Source organism: Canis lupus, chromosome 2 (genome assembly GCF_048164855.1).
Source record: "Canis lupus baileyi chromosome 2, mCanLup2.hap1, whole genome shotgun sequence".
Classification (NCBI taxonomy): domain Eukaryota; kingdom Metazoa; phylum Chordata; class Mammalia; order Carnivora; family Canidae; genus Canis; species Canis lupus.
The window spans coordinates 57,052,383-57,070,488 of record NC_132839.1 but is presented as its reverse complement, the minus strand read 5'-3'; the positions used below and the strand labels follow the sequence as shown (position 1 = coordinate 57,070,488).

General features: G+C 38.6%; 1 protein-coding gene across 3 annotated transcripts in view; it reads right to left on the bottom strand.

Moving 5' to 3' along the window:
• Nucleotides 1–18,106, bottom strand: part of ADAMTSL3 (ADAMTS like 3) — a 338,402-nt gene that overhangs the window by 89,238 nt on the left and 231,058 nt on the right. For all 3 annotated transcript variants that reach the window (XM_072801596.1, XM_072801608.1, XM_072801605.1), the window contains exons 17-19: nt 16,598–16,727; nt 1,097–1,289; nt 837–1,016 (exon numbers count right to left, since the gene is read on the bottom strand). In XM_072801596.1, coding sequence (XP_072657697.1) covers nt 837–1,016; nt 1,097–1,289; nt 16,598–16,727 — 503 coding nt within the window. The remainder of the gene's footprint in view (nt 1–836; nt 1,017–1,096; nt 1,290–16,597; nt 16,728–18,106) is intronic.

Genomic DNA, 18,106 nt, shown 5'->3' with positions numbered 1-18,106 from the left:
TCTAAAAACCCTGCAAACATGGGCTCATTTCCTGGGCATTTTCTGAGAGTTTAGGGAAACATTTATATGTCAGCTCTCCTGGATGAGGACAATGACCAGCAGCTAGCTTGTCAATTAAGACAATCTTTGAATACTAGCACTTCATTGAGCTATGTAGTTAAGACAAGAAAAATATAAAGCCAGAGAACGTGTAAGCAGAAGTAATATTGATCCAACCTATGCCGGAAGCATGTGAGCTTTCTCTTGGGAAGATCACAGGGCCCACTCTGCTAGGGGTTTCTGTCCTAATATTTCATGTTATCCTCACAGCAACCACTGCATGTAAATAAAGGAAAGTGGGGCTCAGACAGGTTAACTATATTGGACCCAGTTTCTAGGCAACAGAGCTGGAAATCCATCATGGGTGTGTCTGGCACAAAAATACTCGTGCATGAAAGACATGTGTGTACACACTTTGTACTAACCTTGGATTCCACAAACCTGGGCTCGAATCCTGGCTCTACCCTTGGGAAAGCCACAAGTCCTCATATACACACATGGACATGATGTCTGCTGCTGGTACCCTTGTAGAATTGTAGGATGAGATGAGCATAACAGGTTTTGGCTGTGCCCAGCCCTGAATTTAGGTCTCAGGGAAGTTCAGCAAGTCAGCAACTGCCCTTTCTTGTTTGTGCAGATGATTTGTGATGTCAGATTGCCTCTCCACCTCCACTGGACAACCCAGGTTACATACCCCAACCACCTGCCTCAGGATCATCTTGTGGAGGAAATAACTAGAGTCTGAAGCAAAGAAGGGGCAAAAAAGAGGGGACTGTGAGGTTAGGAATGTCCCTTACCTTCGACCAGTCCCCCACAGTTATATGCGGAGGGCAGTCTGTTCTGGCACAGGACTTATGGGAAGATGCCTTGGGTCCTTGGCACAGTTCATCGGAGAGATTCAAGAAGCTGCCATCTGTTAACAGCTGCCGACAAGTGACTCTTCTATTGTGAGTTCCCCCACCACATGTCCTGGAACACTGAGAAGATGGAAGGAGGCGGGTCAGGGTTCTTACGGTCCCAGATGGGGTGGGCGATGGGGGCCCCCCATCTGCCATACCTGTTGCCATTCTTCAATGTGCCAGCTAGGAGGGCAATCAAACTGATTGCATGCTTGTAAGGCATGGGGCTTTTCGTCTCCACATTCCTCAGCAGGGGCTGGGGACTCCCCAGGGTGCAAGCAGTACACCTCTCGGGTCTGGATTCCAACACCACAGGTAGCTGAGCAGGGGCCCCAAGAGCCTGTGTACCACCTGCACCAAAACACAACACGAGAAGTAGAAGTGTCTGGTGAGACTATGTGCAATGGTCAGAGCATAGACAATTTCAAGTTTTCTTGGGATGTCCAGACTTCCTGCTCTGTGGCAGACCTCAGAGTCACAACATCCCCACCACTAAATGTGATTAAAATATAGGAACATAATATTTAGAGGCAAAAAATGTTGGGAAAGAGTTTAAAGGTTTTACCCATTTGGGAAAGCCCAGAGCACAAAAGAAGCAGATTTCTCTCCATTCTAACATACCACCAAATATCCATAATAAAATCTTGGGTTTTGTTTTGAATAGAGCCCCAAGGCAAGCATGATTTATACGGGTGTCAAAAGAAATTTTAAATGCTCAAAAGCACACTTCAGGAAATTTTCAGGGCACCTGGATTCATTATTTGGAATATCCCTAAGAAAATTCTTCTCTGTTAGGATTGGATTTACAACACGTATATATAATGTGATTCCTTTCCAGTAAGATCTTGGAAAAATCAGGTTTTCTCATGAAACATCTGTAAAAATGAAAAACCAGGGCAGCTGCTTTTGATACATATTTCCAAAGTGCATTCAAGGAAGATTCTCTCAATTCACACTCCCAGTAGAAGCATGTGAGGGTGCCTGGCTTCCTACACCCATATCAACACTGGACAGTATCTCTGCCCATCTGAGGTGTGAAAAGTTGTACATTATACTTATCTTAATTTGTGGATATTTAATTACTAGTGAACATAGATTTTTAACTAGTTACCATAGAGCTATATCACAAGGAAATAATTTTAAAATGCTTAAAATTGGCATGAAGGGATGTTTGCTCCAAGGTAGTTTGTAATAAAAAAAAATAAATAAAAAGTTTTGCAAAATGGAAGGAAACAATCTAAATGTTCTACAATAAAGGGTAAAATAAGTAATTATATATTCATACAACACAATGCTAACAGTCATTTAAAAATGAAGTACAGTTATTGATATAGAAATAAATTTATATATTTTTTTGAGAAAACAGAAATACCTTATAGTGTTTTTTTAGACATTTATAAATGCAAGTAGAAAAACGTCTGGATTATTATATATCAGAATGTTAACAGTGATGTTCTCTAAGTGATAGAGGATTTTTATTTTCTTTATTCTTGCCAGTATTTTCTCCTGTTTTTTTTTCTTAAAATAAACATTCATTATTAGAAAAAACAAGTTAATTCTTTGAAAAATTTTTTATCTAATTTTTTCCTTATCTAAAGGCAACCTCCAGTTTTTCTGATTTCTAATTTTCCATAATAAACATTTTTAACTTGTATAAATAAGAGGAAAAATTAAAAATGAAAAATATTCAAGACAAATATAATGGGAAAAATATTAAAATTTTTACTTATGAAGACAAAATTTCACAATATATAATCATATAACTATGAAGACTGAATAAAAAGTATTTATGAAGTACAGCTGTAAGATATAAAAAAATGGAAGCATAATAAAAAATTTAAAAAGCTATAAAATACTTCTCTAAGCCCCTGATATATCAGCAAGGCAAACCTTAATAAGAATACAGAGAATTGAGGTGCCTGAGTAGCTCAGTGCATTAGGCATCTGACTTTAAGATTTCATTTATTTATTCATGAGAGACACACACAGAGAGAGAGGCAGAGACACAGGCAGAGAGAGAAGCAGGCTCTATGTGGGGAGCCTGACATGGGACTCGATCCCGGGACTCCAGAAACATGTCCTGGGCTGAAGACAGGTGCCAAACCCGCTGAGCCACTCAGGGATCCCCAAGACATTTGACTCTTGATTTTGACTCAGGTCATGATCTCAGGATCTTGGGGTCAAGCCCCATGTCAGGCTCTGTACTCACTATGCCATCTACTTGAGATTCTCTCTCCCTCTCCCTCTGCCCACCCCCACTCATGCATGTGCACTCTGTCTCTCAAATAAATCTTTTTAAAAAAAGTATATAGAAAACTAAACAACACATTTGAAAACCTTGATGAAATAAATAACTTTTTAGGAAATTACAAAATTTCTATTCAAGATAGGGACTAGATCCTGTTAACTTTGTGGTTGAGTTCCTACAAATTTTAAAGAAACAGGTGAATTTCCATGTCATTTTAAAAGTATATACAATACTAGTTAATGAAGGACATAAGGATAAAAATGTTTTCTAATACAAAACAAACATCTCAGTAAACCAGAAATCAATTGGAAGCACAGTGGTAGCATGAACTAAAGTTGTCCAGGTTTAGTGGATGCCAAGATTGGAAACTTACAATGGCAGCTGGGAGTTCTATTTGTACGGGGAAATTAAGAAAATAGCACCACAGTGTGGGGGTGACTGAAGCTAAACTCACTTGTAGAAACACAACTGGGTAAGACTCCCTGACCCATAACTGAAGGCTAGAAAAAAAGCAGCCTGTTTATGTGCTTGGAATTGATCAGCTGCCTGGGATAACATAAAAGAATAGAGATAACCTGGAGCCTGCTTATTTTTCTGAAATATTTATTTATTTATTTATTGGAGAGAGAGTGCACAAGCGGGGAGGGCTGGAAGGAGAGGCAGAGAGAATTTCAAGCAGACTCTGTGCTAAGCGCAGAGCCTGATGCATGGCTCAATCTCACAACCCTAAAACCATGACCTGATAGGAAACCAAGAGTCAGAGGCTTAACTGAATGAGCCTCCCAGGCACCCCTTGAGACTACTTTTGAGCCAAACTATCATATAATATTCTGGGAGGGGTTCTGCAATATTTCACCTGGAATGAGAGCCCAAAAGAAGCAATATGAGACCTGGCTCTGATCTGAGGATCTTGGGGAGAGATATTCATTCAGGTAAGCACAAAAGCCCCAGATAGGAATATATAACACCCATTTAATATGAGCTAGCAAACCAAAAGGTCCAAAGAGAGAAAAAAAAATACTGACGTGAAAGATAGCAAACACACTCACAACAGATGAGAGAATTCTTCCCTAAAGAAGTAGAAATAATAATAGCACTACTTGCATACCATGTACTATTTCCCACATTTGGTTTTAATATAATACTCATGTTATCTTCATAGTATCTGAAAAAAAAAACTTTAATATAACTATGTGGGATTTTTTTTTTATTCTTCAGGGCTAATAGTGATTCAGGAAATAGCAGATTGATTGCATATGCTTACTTCTGTTCCCTTCCAACCACATCCCAAAAAATACCCAATAAAAAGACAGGAAAAAGATAAAAGTGGAATTAAACAAAAGCATATAGCCATAAAGATAAAGAGACTGTGAGAGATGCAGTTGAAACATTTTATAAGCTGGAGAGAAGATGGAAAGTGATGTTTAACTTAGCAGTCTGGAGAAATCTAAAAACCAAGCCAATAGTTGGGAAACTCCAAAAGCAAGAAGCCATGAAGGGATCAGACGCAACATATTTCTAAAAGTGGGGTATAGCTGAAGCTAAAATAGATTCACTGAAAGTCTATAAAAACCTGAAATCCTTTTGTGTCTCTTAGGCATGCAGGAGATTTATTCTCCTGCACCCAGCAAGAGAGTGAGAGGCTACTTAAGGGCTTGGGGAATAGCAAAAAGTGGGAGACTGTACTAAAAATAGGGATTAAGTGAGGGTTTATGTATTATCAGGTGAGACCACCAGACTTCTTCCCTGACTTGGCTCAGAGAAAACAGTCCCAATCAGACTTGTATTCCTTTCCTACTCTCAGACAAAAGATTGGAGAAATCCTCCCTAGAAACATTAACTGGCTTGAGAGCAAAAAAAATTCAGGATATCTCCCTCTGAAATAGCCCATCGAGATCACTCTACAGTGATGCCTACCATTCAACGAATTTTGTCCATATACACAGGGCTTCCAATCTGCTTTTTAGTGTGTCATTCTTAAATAAGTAGATAGTCAAGGAACATAAAATATTTAATGAAAACATCTAAGAAAAAAGAAACAAAAGTAGGCATACAGGAGAAAACATATACAATGCAAAGTACAGAAGAGAATAAAACAAAACTAATATAAAATAAAACTCCATAATTCATATTCAAGAAACAGAAGATATCGTATTCACAAAATGAAAACAGGACGTTATTAAGAAAGGTACTAGGAACCTACAGAGAACCAAAAAAGACTCTTGTAAATCAAAAATGACTAAATAAAAATGTAACCGATCAGTTGAAAATAGAAGTAAAGAAAACTCTCAAAAGTAGGAATAAAAGAAATGTAAAGTAGGGTCAGTTCATTTCAACATTATATAATGGGAGTTTCATTTAAAAAGCAGAAGAAAAGAATAACTCAAGAAAATTTCCCAAAATGGAAAGAAGCATTTGGATTTCAAAGCCCTCCCCAATTTCCCAACACAAAAGATAAAAATGAACTAAATCAAAGTATACAACATTGTTCCATTGTCTTCCAGAGGGAATAAAACAGGTCTCTCTAGAGGAATGGGGATCTAGGTGGCAAAGCAGTTCTCAGTAGCAGCATTGAATGTTAGAATTCAGTAAATGGAACAACACTTTGAAAAAAATTTTTGAGGGAAAATTATATGCAACCTTGCAATCTATACCCAGACAAAATATCAAAGTAGAATAAAACATTTCTAGATATTCAGAGCAAAAAATTAATCCCCAGTTTTCTTGGGAAGCTCTTGGATTTATGTGCTCCAATGAAAAATACTGAACAACCTAAGAAAGGGGAAGGCCTGGAACATGAAATATGGCAAAGAATCCAAAGTAAGAGAGATGCAAGGAGCCCTCAAGATGAGAGTGAAAGGAGAAGAAAGCTGTTCAGGAAGGAGCAACTAGTCCAGTTTGGATCAGGAAGAGGGATATTCCAATAGGGATATCACTGAGAAAATGATGAAACAGAGTATGTGTTGTATTTTAATGTAGTGAGAGGATATTTAAACTCTGGTAGATATTTTGAGAATAAATTAGTGATGGGATCATAGGAGCTGAGAAAAAAAAAATCAATCCACTCCAGAGAAAACAAAAATGAAAATGCAACCATACTTAAAGTAATTAATGGTCTCATACTCCCTTTTATTGGGGGGGGAACAGCTTTATTGAGATAAAGATGTTTATTTAACTTAAAATTTATTGAGATATATGTTTACATAACTTAAAATTTACCTTTTAAAAATGTAACAAAATCCCTTTAAGAAACAAATCCTGCCTAGTCCTAGGCCTTTTAGATACTAGAAGCCTCACTATGGTGGAACATCTGACCATGATCCAACAGATAAGCATGCAATGTGAGCTACTCATCATGACATGGACATTACCTGATCTATAAAATTATAGTCAGATATGTCCAGAAATGGACTCCACTGAGTTCGAAGTGGTATATGGGACCAGGCATTGGCGGATAAATCATTGAGAAATGTCTAGTGATAGAAATGGCCTCAAGTGCCCAGCAATACCTAACCGGACACAACATCTAATACAATCTTAGCTGTGTTTTCCTTCAGTCTAACCTCTCTTGGTTCTTACCACTTTTATGAACCTCATTCTCCAGCCTTTCTATTATTCTTGTTGGCCACCTAATATCTTTCCAGTAATATTTTTTCAGCTTAAGTTAGCAAGAATTAATTTATACTGCTTGCATTAAAGAGCCCTCATTAAAAAAGAAAGTTTAAGTTTTGAATCCTTTTTTAAATCTAGAAATTTTACAAATTAATGTGCAAAAAACAATAAATATATATTTATATTCACTTAGCACTTACATTTAAATATAACATACATCACTAGGAACATTAATAACAAAGTCTAGAGTTATTTGGTATTTCCATCTTTTTCTTGATCAAGATGACAAGACTTTCAGCAATCTTGAAATTTTCTCATCTGTTACTTTTATCTAGAATTCTGTTTTTCCTGACTTTTCCATATTTATTATAATTATATCCTGTGGGATACTGGTTGAGTTTGTTATATTTTTTATTCTCTTTCCTCCTCTGCTATCTTCTATTTTCAATTACTCTTGGAATTTTAAAGGACCCGTTTAAATTAATAGCTTTAGAGTTAATCAAAATCATTTCCATTTCACAAATAATCTAAGGGGCTTAAAGACTCTAATCACCACCCTTCCCCCAAATTTTACTGGGCTTTATCATCCAAATTTATTTCTTTTTTTCAAGCACAAAAATCAGATATCATTACTGAGTTACACAGTCAGTGACTTTCTTTTAGATTAACTATCTTGACAATGTACATTGCTCATCATCATTCATTCTTATATTCTTATATCTTTCTTCTGGGATCAGTTTCCTGTATAATGAATACACTAGTTTAAAATTATCTTTAGTGAGAGTTCACTGATAATAAAGTCTCCTGGTTTTGTTCGCCTAGGATATCTAACATAATAGTAGTTAACATTTATTCATTACTATGTGCCAAGCTCTTTTGTAAGTATTTTGCATATATTAATTCATTTGATCCTCACATAAACTATAAGTCTCTAGTTTGCAGACCTGTGGCATATCTGAAAATATCCTGTTTTGCTAAATATGCAATACTAGGCCTGACAGTTATTTTCTTGAATGATTTAAAGGTAATATTCTTTATTATCAATGAGAAGAAAACTTATTTTTGTTTTTGTTTTTTTTTTAAACGTTTTTTTTTTAATTTTTATTTATTTATGATAGAGAGAGAGAGAGAGAGGCAGAGACATAGGCAGAGGGAGAAGCAGGCTCCATGCACCAGGATGCCCGATGTGGGATTCGATCCCAGGTTTCCAGAATCGCGCCCTGGGCCAAAGGCAGGCGCCAAACCGCTGCGCCACCCAGGAATCCCAAGAAAACTTATTTTTGTTGCTATTGTTCCTCTTGTAGATCTTTTCTCTCTGCTTTTGAGATATTTTCTTTGCCTTTTGAGTTCTCAGATTGAACTATCATGTGTTTAAGTGTTTATTTCATTTTATTTTTCCTGCTTGGTGTTAGTTGTGGCTCCAGATTCTTAGGATTCATACTTTTCATTAATTTTGAAATATTCTCAGTCATCTCTGAATATTACTTTTTTTTCCTTCAGCTCCATTTAGATATATTTTACATCCTCTCAAATATTTCCTCTCTTACCTCTAGAGTATATTTTACATACCTCATTTGCTCTCTGTGCTTTATTCTGGATAATTTCTTCAGATCTCTCTTCCAATTTACCTGTTTACCCCAGTCCACAACTTTGAAGTTTCAATGATTATGTTTTTAGCCTATATATATTTTATCAGGTTAAATCAGATGAAATTGCCAATATGGGACCTTTTGATGGATAAAATTGGAATTTCATATAGTGCAACCTAATATTTGGTTCTTTAAAAAAAATCTTCTAGGTATTTTAGATAGTTTGTTATTCCCATGTTAGGTTTTCAATTTCTGTTTTATATCATTAAATATTTTAGACAAATTTATGTTATATTCATACTTGATAATTCCTATATCTGAGGCCCTGTATATCTGATTTGGGTTTTCTCCCCCCACTGATTCTCACACATTTTTTTCTTCATGTGTTTTTTGGTTTGTTTTATTTTGTTGCTGTTGTGAGCTCTTTAATTAGGTCTTTGTGGGAATTTTAAGTTTGGAGGAGAAGACACATTCTTCCACAAAGTGTGTGCATTAACTCTTGTCAAGAGCAATGTGAATTAATTTTTCAGATCACACGGTCAGACTGAATATGAACTGCATTCCTACATAAAGGGCTATTTGTAATTTTTAAATTCTCAGAAGAGTCTTTTTTTAACCCACTTTATTGAAGTATGACTGATAAGTAAACAGTTATATGTATATATTAAGTGTATACAACTCCGTGAGTTTGGGAATAAGTATACACCTGTGAAACTATCAGCACCATCAAGGCCATAAATACATTATTACAGAAAGAACATTTAACATAAGGTCTACCCTCTGACCAAATTTGAAGTATACAATAATACAGTATTGTTAGCTATTAGTATTATGCTGCAGAGTAAATGCCCAGAACTTACACACCTTGTATAACTGTGACTTTGTACTCTTTGACCATCACCTCCCAATTTCCCTCCTCCCAGCCCTCATCATTCTCTTCTCTGCTTCTGTAAATTTGACTACTTTAGATTCCACATATAAGTGAGATCACACAGCATTTTTTCTGTGTCTGGCTTCTTTCACTTAGCATAATGCAGGGGAGGCTTTTTTAATTCCTTCCACTCAGACACAAAGCCAAGATAGATAGTTTTCCTAGAGATCTGCCTTTTAGGGGTGGATTTTTTTCCAATTTGTCTTTTCACTGTAGACCCTGGCTTCATATGGGAATCTCCATTCCATTCCTTATTTCCTGGAGGTCCAAGGACTTGTCTGTTTCCAGAAAAAAAAAATTAAAACCAAAGATCTAGATTAGTGGGATTGGCAACTGTCCCCCATGGAAGCACTAACTTTAATACAAGTTTACCATGCTAGATTCACACTGTAGCTTTTTTTCTTTTATCTTTCTTTCTTCCCCTTTTTTTTTTTTTTTTACTTCTGAGGATTTATCTTACTTTCTTACAAGCTTAGTTTTAGATTTCAAATTATTTTATACATATTTTGCTCAGTACTTTAGAATCTTTTATTAGAAAGGCATTCAGTAAATCTAGTTCATCACTCGGCTAAAAATGGACATTCACATTCACATACTTGAAATAATATTTTAGCAAGTTTAGCTCTAGGTTGATCATGACTTCCCCATAGTACTCTAAAGATATCATTCCTTTGTTTTTTGGGGAACTATGGTTGTTAATAAGTTGTTAGTAGTTGATAAGTTTTTTACGTCTTGTAGCTCTTAAGATTTTCTTATCATCTTTGACTTTATGCAGCTTCACTATTATGTATCTAAGTGTATTTTCATTTATTTTTCTTGATATTAGGAGTAGACTTTTTTCTGAAGTTTTAGTGAGCAGTTTATTTAATATCTTGCTTCTCTGCCATTACACCTATATTTCTTTTCTTCTCTTTTCCCCAAACTTCAACTTACTGTGCCTTCTTTCTTTTGACTTCCTCAGCACTTTCTTTATTTTTTTATTTTTTAAAGATTTTATTTATTTATTCAAGAGAAAGAGAGAGAGAAAGAGAGAGAGAGAGAGAGAGAGAGAGGCCGAGACACAGGCAGAGGGAAAAGCAAGCTCTGCGCAGGGAGCCTGACGTGGGACTCCATCCCAGGTCTCCAGGATCAGGCCCTGAGCTGAAGGCAGGCACTAGACCGCTGAGCCATCAGGGCTGCCCTCTTTCTTTTTTTAAAGATTTTATTAATTTATTCATGAGAGACACACACACAGAGAAGCAGAGGCATAGGCAGAGGGAGGAGAAGCAGGCTCCATGCAAGGAGCCTGATGCAGGACTTAACCTGGGACTCCAGGATCATGCCCTGACCTAAAGGCAGATGCTCAACCACTGAGCCACATCGGCATCCCCTCAACACTACTTTCAAGGCAACAACTTTTTATTTGCCTGTAGTTTACTTATTTTTCACTGGCTTTTAAAATTTCTGAGCTGTGTAATTGGTTCTTTTTAAGACTCATCTATTGTGACTACATTTTTGCCTATGTCTATCTCATTTCCTGTTCTTTACATGAATATTCTTTACAATCTGTATCTCCAAAGAGTTTAGTAACACTTAAAGTCTTTTTCAGACTGTTCTTATACTTTTATTTCATCTGGAGTGAATTTATCTTTCAACTGCTGACTCTGCTGACTATCTTCTTTAGTAGTGGTAGGCTTCTTCATGTGCTTTGGAATTTCATTTTGCAGGCTCAATTTGGTTTCTCTCTCTCCACCTCCCTTTGTCCTCTCTGATTCCTAATCTTCCCCATCTATAGTGTTATTTGCTTTAATCTAGACCTCCAGTCTGGAATCAAGTCTCATGGACAACAAGGCAAAAAAGCACTGTAAGGACACTGATGATCCAATAACTGAGCCAATGTAATTTTGGCTGTATTGTTGTGTCTGTCCTCCCCAAGCAAGAAGCTTCATACATACAATGGCTTCAGGTTCTGATCAGCAGCAGCTTTTTCCTGCTTCCATTCACAAAGAAGCAGTGAACATGGGTCCAATCAAAAGGAAGATGTTCAGTCCTTCCTTTCTATGGAACTGAACTCTCACACGTCCTGATGGCTCTGGGGTTTCAAGTCCACCAGAACTACAGATCTGTTTCCACTCACCACTTCACATTTCCTTTCCTTTCCTGGCCCAGATATTTCTTTTCATGATATTGCCTTGGGCATGTTGTTTTAATTTCCCTGTTCTTATACTGCATCCATCATCAATCTGTATTTGGAACAGATTGTCAATTTAAAATACCAGCTTAATTGGAAGCCCATTAATTAGTTAGATTTTAACTGATCATATCTAAATTTCCAGTAGCTTTTGAGGTGAGGGAATTCACCAACAGAAGAAATATACATTATATTTTGATGATAATCAAGCTATATGGATAAATAATTAAAAGGATGCTGTTTCACTATTAATTCAGCTTAAATATATAACTTATTTGGAGTGACTTCTGGATAATCATCTTTCAAGAAAGTATATAGCTAGAAAGAATCATCAGAGGCACAAGGGACTAGAAATGAAACCACTGTTATTCAAGAAAAAAATCCAAACTGTTTCTTCTTAACAGATAATGGGCTAAATTCAGAATTTTTTAAAAATTGAAGAGTTGGGTAACAAGTAGGTAAAGAAACACATGACTCTTGCCTCTTGCTTCCTGACTTCCCTCCCTAGCAGTGCTGACTGCTGTCAGAGAAGAAAGCTCTTCTCAGACGAGTGGGACCATTATGTAACCCGCATGTTTCTACAAGCTGCTGGCTCTCTCCTGGAAAAAGCAAACTCCATAAATAGCAGACACTCAGCAGTTATAGCATAGACCAGGGGGAGTAACCCCATAAGAGCAAATAAACATACAACACCCCACCTTGGAGAGTCCAGGCTAATACATCAAATGCATCTGCCTTTGGAGAAATAAAGACCCACTGACTGTCCAACCCAATCTCAGTGGTAAGTTTCACCCTGGGGTGATATTTTAATGCTATTGCCCTTGGAGTCAGTAAATATTTGTGTGGAAAATATGATGCAACACCCTGTTCCTGTTATTCCTACACCACTGGTTTCTAGAACCTAAAACATTTTTGTAAACTTACCTTTACTTTGGCACCAACCCTTTGTCTCTGCTGGGTTTTTTCCAATATAACTCTCAACCTTCGAAAAGTTTATTAAATTTGCAATTTTGAAACGAGGAAGAGTATTTCCCTTCACAGAAAAACAGACTCTTAATTTTGCAAAGTGGCCAAGTCATATTGCATGCTCTATTATTCCTAGCTTGGAAGCTCTGTGGGCAAGACGTTGCTGGAGAAGATAATGTGCCATCATTCTTGCTGAGCAAAGCGATGAGGGGATGGGGATGCTGCTGCACAAGGGACGGATAGGCAGGCTTCCTTCAGGAGCCTTAAGAAACAGGGTCCAGCCTTGCAACTAAATCTTGCTCTGGTCTGGTCTTGTCTGACTGCATACCGAATTCAACCCTGCCATGACCTCCTGGGCAGGTCAAGGGAAGGCTGTTTGTTGTTCTTAGAACTAAAATGAAGCCTGGGCATTAGCAACTACTCATGAGTAGATGTAGGGATCCCTGCAAAAAGACCACAAGTGGTTCTGAGGATGTGAGTTAAAAATGCAACTTGAAAGCACCCTCCACAGCAAAAGGCTGGAGGTGAAAGGATCTTGCTGCCCACAAAGTCCAACATGTTCGTCATTACTCAGATGAAGAAGCAGGCTCTATCTGGGCTGAGGCACCTGTCTGAAATCCCCTGAGTGGGTACAGCTGGGGCACCACCTCATGCCCCTGACCTGCTCTCAGCCCTCTCCTGACTACTAAGAGTTTCCTTCTATCAAGGGTTTCAGGGGAGGGTCCTGTTTCACATTCTGTTTGATTTCATTTTACCAGTGAGAAGTGATCACTTTCCTGGGAGAGACAGAACTTGTTTTATGGTAGAAGAGGGTTCTAGACAGTAGGCATGGTATGTGCAAAGTCCCGAAAGCATTAAGGAACATGAGTGTGGGGCACAGTGAAAATTTTCTGTGGCTACTGAGCACATTCCTCAGGGCGTGTGCATGCTTGTGCCTGTCTTTCACATGAGCTGAGGGTGGTAGTGACAGGAGATGTATTTCAAGAACCTAAAACCAGGGTCACAAAGGACTTTACAGCTCTTACAGACTGAATTGTTTCCCCACAAAAAGTTAGGGAAGCCCTGACTCCTAGTACCTGTAAATATGATTTTATTTGGAAATAAGGTATTTGCAGATGATCGATTTAGATGTGGTCATTAGAATGGACTCCAATCCAATATAAGTGGTGTCCTTATAAGAAGGGGACAATGGGGCAGAGACAAACAGAAGGAAGACAATACAGAAACATGGGGAGAACAGCATCCACAAGCCAAGGAATGCTTGGAATACCAGCAGCTGGGGGAGAGACCTAAACCAGGATCTCCCTTCCAGCCTCAGACACAGCCAATCCTGCCAGCACCTTGATCTCAGACTCTCCAGCCTCCAGAACTGCAACAATAAACTTCTGATGTTTATGCCACCTAATCTATGGTGCTTTGTTACAGCAGCCCTAGGAAACTCATACACAAGCCAAAGTAAAGAACATGAATTGTGATCTACAGGTAAGGAAAATTACCAAAGGGTTTATGTAGGAGCTTCACATGGTCACCGCAATTTAGAAAGATACTTGGAGGCCGTACATGTCCCTATGGATCACAGCAGGAAACACAAGAGGCCAGAGTTTATTTTGAAACTGCTGAAACAGTTCATGCAAAATACCTCTGAGTTAAGGCAGCAGCAGTTAGGAATGGTTGGCGCAGACTGATAGAAGGTTGAGAGATAAAGCATCATGAATTGTGTCCATGTCATCAGAGGAGCAATGAAACCAGAAAAAGCCACTTAACAAAAGCCACTCGAAGAAGGGACTCAAATTCTATGATAAATAGAATAAATAGTGGGGAAATGTTTGATTTGGAATTCATCTTAAAAAATTGAACTAAAGATTATGAAACCAAGTTATTTATCTTACACTGAACATAACATAGGTGGTAATTGCAACTGGGTACTCTAATTCTTCGAATGAGGAAAGAATAGATTGTTTTGTATTTTCTCTCTCTTTTCTTTTCTGAAGAAATTATATGATGATCTACTATGGCTGTCTTCACTTTCAGAGCAAGATCAGAACAGGATTGCTTTTACAAAAGTAAAACCCAGTTTCACCAATGTCCTCAGCCCCCTCTGTCCCCTTGCTGTGCCAATCCCCCTCACTTGAAGAACACTTTTTGTTGGCACCTGTGTCCATTTTCCTGGTTAATTGTCCAATGTCTACTTGTCCTAACATCCTTATTCATCAATTCATCAATGGTTTGGGCTAGAAAGAACAGTCACAACTGGGTGAAGACTAGCTTTCTGTTGATACAGAATACGATTTGAAACTAGAAATAAAGCACACTCCAAATTTAGTAGTAATAGTTTCTTCTTTTCACTCTTGTTTGTTTATGGCTATGGAACTGCATGCTTAGCCCAACTGTAGTCACCATTTAGAGTTTGTATAAATTCCAAATCATTTCTTTTATAGTCATCTTTCCAGAAAGAGAGTGCCGGCTGGTGTAGAGAAGGCAGCACTTAACATAAGTGTCACTTCTCCAAAGATAAAAGGGACAAATCAAGTAGATAAACACTCAGCATTATACCCACATGATTGATACTCTTAGAAAGCTCTGGACACACCTGACAAAGTGGGCAACCAAAGTCGGAGTTGGATCAAACTTCCTGAAACCCCTCTTGTATGTCTTTCTGTAATCTGGGAATCATTCTGGAATGCATCAAGCAAGGTAAGAGGGGCGGGTGGGGCAGGGAGGGAAGCATATTTCCCTGTGCCATTTCTGGGCCGAGGTCCTAACTGCATCTCAGTGGAGCACAGCAAGATGGCTGTAACGCAAGTCCCTGGTATTTCCTTAGCCTACAACAGAAGTCAGAAATATGGTCATGGATATGGAACACTGTGCCTGTCTCATTGCAGGGGGTACTCTCACCCGGGATGAAGCATACACTGGAGCCAGTCTCCTCTGGATACTGTGCCCATTGGAGAAGCAGACTCAGAAAGAAAGGGCCCATCTGCAGGATGGAGAGGGCTGGATTCCTAAGATGGACTTGCTTATTCCATCCCCACCCCCATATCCCTCAGACCACCAAGGCAGGAGTTTTTACAACACAGCCCACATATTTTATGGAATCAAAATCAGAAGGGGTCAAGAAATTTCCAGAATCAAACATTTTCTGAATAAACATAAAATACACCTGTCCTTCCTCCAATATGGCCAGAGGGACACAGTAATCTTCCTTAGTTACTTAGAGGCTCAGGTGTAGCAAACTTGACTTTAGAGAATACAGGTACCTCATTAGATGGGCAATATGATTACCAAGAGGCAGTTAAGAGAATCTGGCAAAGAGGGAGAGGAGATGCTTGAGAATCTGTGTTGTGTTTTTGGCAATCGATTTGTGCTGGAAGGGTGATCAAGTCAACAAACGTGAAGGAGTGAAGAAGGAAAAAAATTGGGAGGTCGGATTCTGGAAGCTCTTAATGTTAGAAACCAATGATGCTGAGCCTTAATCCTCTGTAGCCAGCAACACTCAGAGATAGAGGAATATGGGGCAAATCTACCCTCCCTTCTGATAAAATTCTCCAAGATCTTATAAGGACTTAAGCAAGGAAGCAGATTAATTTTTCAGGTCAACCTTTCAGATCAAGGAGAGCAAAACTAAGTAAACCCCATCTATTCATGGGGGCCTATAACACTGCATGCCTCAGTCTGAGATCTAAGGTAAGTCAGTGGAAAGGGTGATGATACACAGTGTGTAGGTAACAAATAGGAGATCATTCAATCGTTCAATAAATATGGACTGAGCACTTACTGTGTAAGGGTGCTAACTCTACCTCAGATCCTGTGCTCTTTGATGTGACCTGGGGCAAGAAGTGCCCCTGAGGAGACATATAGGAGAAAGAATAGAACTGTGGACCTCATGGCTTTGCCAGCAGTGGACCAGCTGACATTCATTCACAAGAACCAGGCTAAAGGGGTTCTTGCTCAACACAGCAGTATCCATGCACCCAAGCAGAAATCTGGCTGGAGCCCAATGTGAATGGAGAAGAGAGAACTCTTATGTAAACTGGGTGATTTACCTTGGGTGGATGCGCAAGCCTCTATGTACATGTGGGTGTCTCTGCAGAAGGGGGTGTTACGGTCAGATACAGTGTCCCAGGAGCACAGGACAGCACTTACCTGGGTGGGCAGGGCTCTGTGTTGCAAGCCTGGCTCATTGCTGGAGGACGGTGAACTAGATCACACAAGGTGTCACTGACTGTCTGCTGGGTCTGGGTGTGCAAGCACACTGCGATGGCTTCTTGATGACCTGGAGGTTGGAGAGAGAAAAAAATGCAAATGACTTAGAATAGCTTATTGTGGGGGAAAAAATAGGGTCTTGGGACTTTTCAAGCCACTGCCCTTTGACTATACTGCTTGGCTATAGGCTTCATTTCAGGGTACACATGGGAGCAAACAACTTTGTGTTTTCCAAAATCTTACAATCTTTTTTCTTTTTTAAGATTTTATTTATTCATGAGAGACATGCACACACAGGAAGAGAGAGAAGCAGGCTCCGTGCAAGGAGCCTTGTGGGATTCGATCCCGGGACTCCAGGATCACGCCCTGGGCCGAAGGAAGGCGCTAAACCGCTGAGCCACCCAGGGATCCCCTTACAATGTTTAATATTCTGTCACCTTTTAAACTCAGCCCCACTATCCTCCCTGCCCAAATATACTTACCTTGATACATGAGACCCCGACTCCTCATCTACTATCAGATGTACCTGCATTCCAAATGTACTCAAAGTCCCCTCAAATGAACCATCAGAGTGTTCCTCCTAAACATACACCATAGATTCCTGAGAAGGCTTTTCCTATTAGATGCTAAAGAATAACATTTTTTTTTATGTCACCACACAGGTGCTAACTTTGGTGTACATATCTTATTAAAATATTCATTATGGTGTGAAGTCCTGTTCACTATTACTATAAATAATAGTATTTCCATTGCTAGCAAAAACAACAGCAATACCTCCCATTGGCAAGGTGCTCTGACACGTACAAAGTGCCCTCTATAATCTTGTGAGGTCCAAAGAATGGTACCATCATCTCCATTTTATTAACTAATAATAAGGAACCTGAGGTTTACAGAAAAATTGAGACAACAAAATAGTGGTAGATTCAAAACTAAAAATTAGATTTCCTATTTCCAGTGGAAAGCCAGTGGTCTTTTTTTCTCCTGCAGGGATTCCAAATACAGTCAACTAACCGCCCAAAGCAGTGACTGCCTCTTGGGCAAAGAGGAACTTCTCCAGGCTGATCTTTCCTTTGAGGCCAGACAGGTCTGTCTGGACCTGAAGCCCACGTCTCAACCAGTATTCTGTGTCTACTGAGACAAAAAGAATTATTGGAAAATCAGAACTGAACAAAATATAAATCAAACTTTTGATGAGAAAAAAATCACATAAAAATTGTAATAGCAACTTGACTATGCTATTTGAAATATGCAAATGTATTCAGTTTCATGCAAGAATGTGTGTTCCATTATGTTAGAAGACTGTGGTTCTCTTTCCAAATGCCATGTTTCAATTCATCCGTTTTATGATATTTTACAGAATGCAGAATAGGCTAAAAGTATATATAAAATATACATTGGTGATGTTCAGTTCTTTCCACTAAATTTTCTCCTACTTTCTTTAGTTGTAAT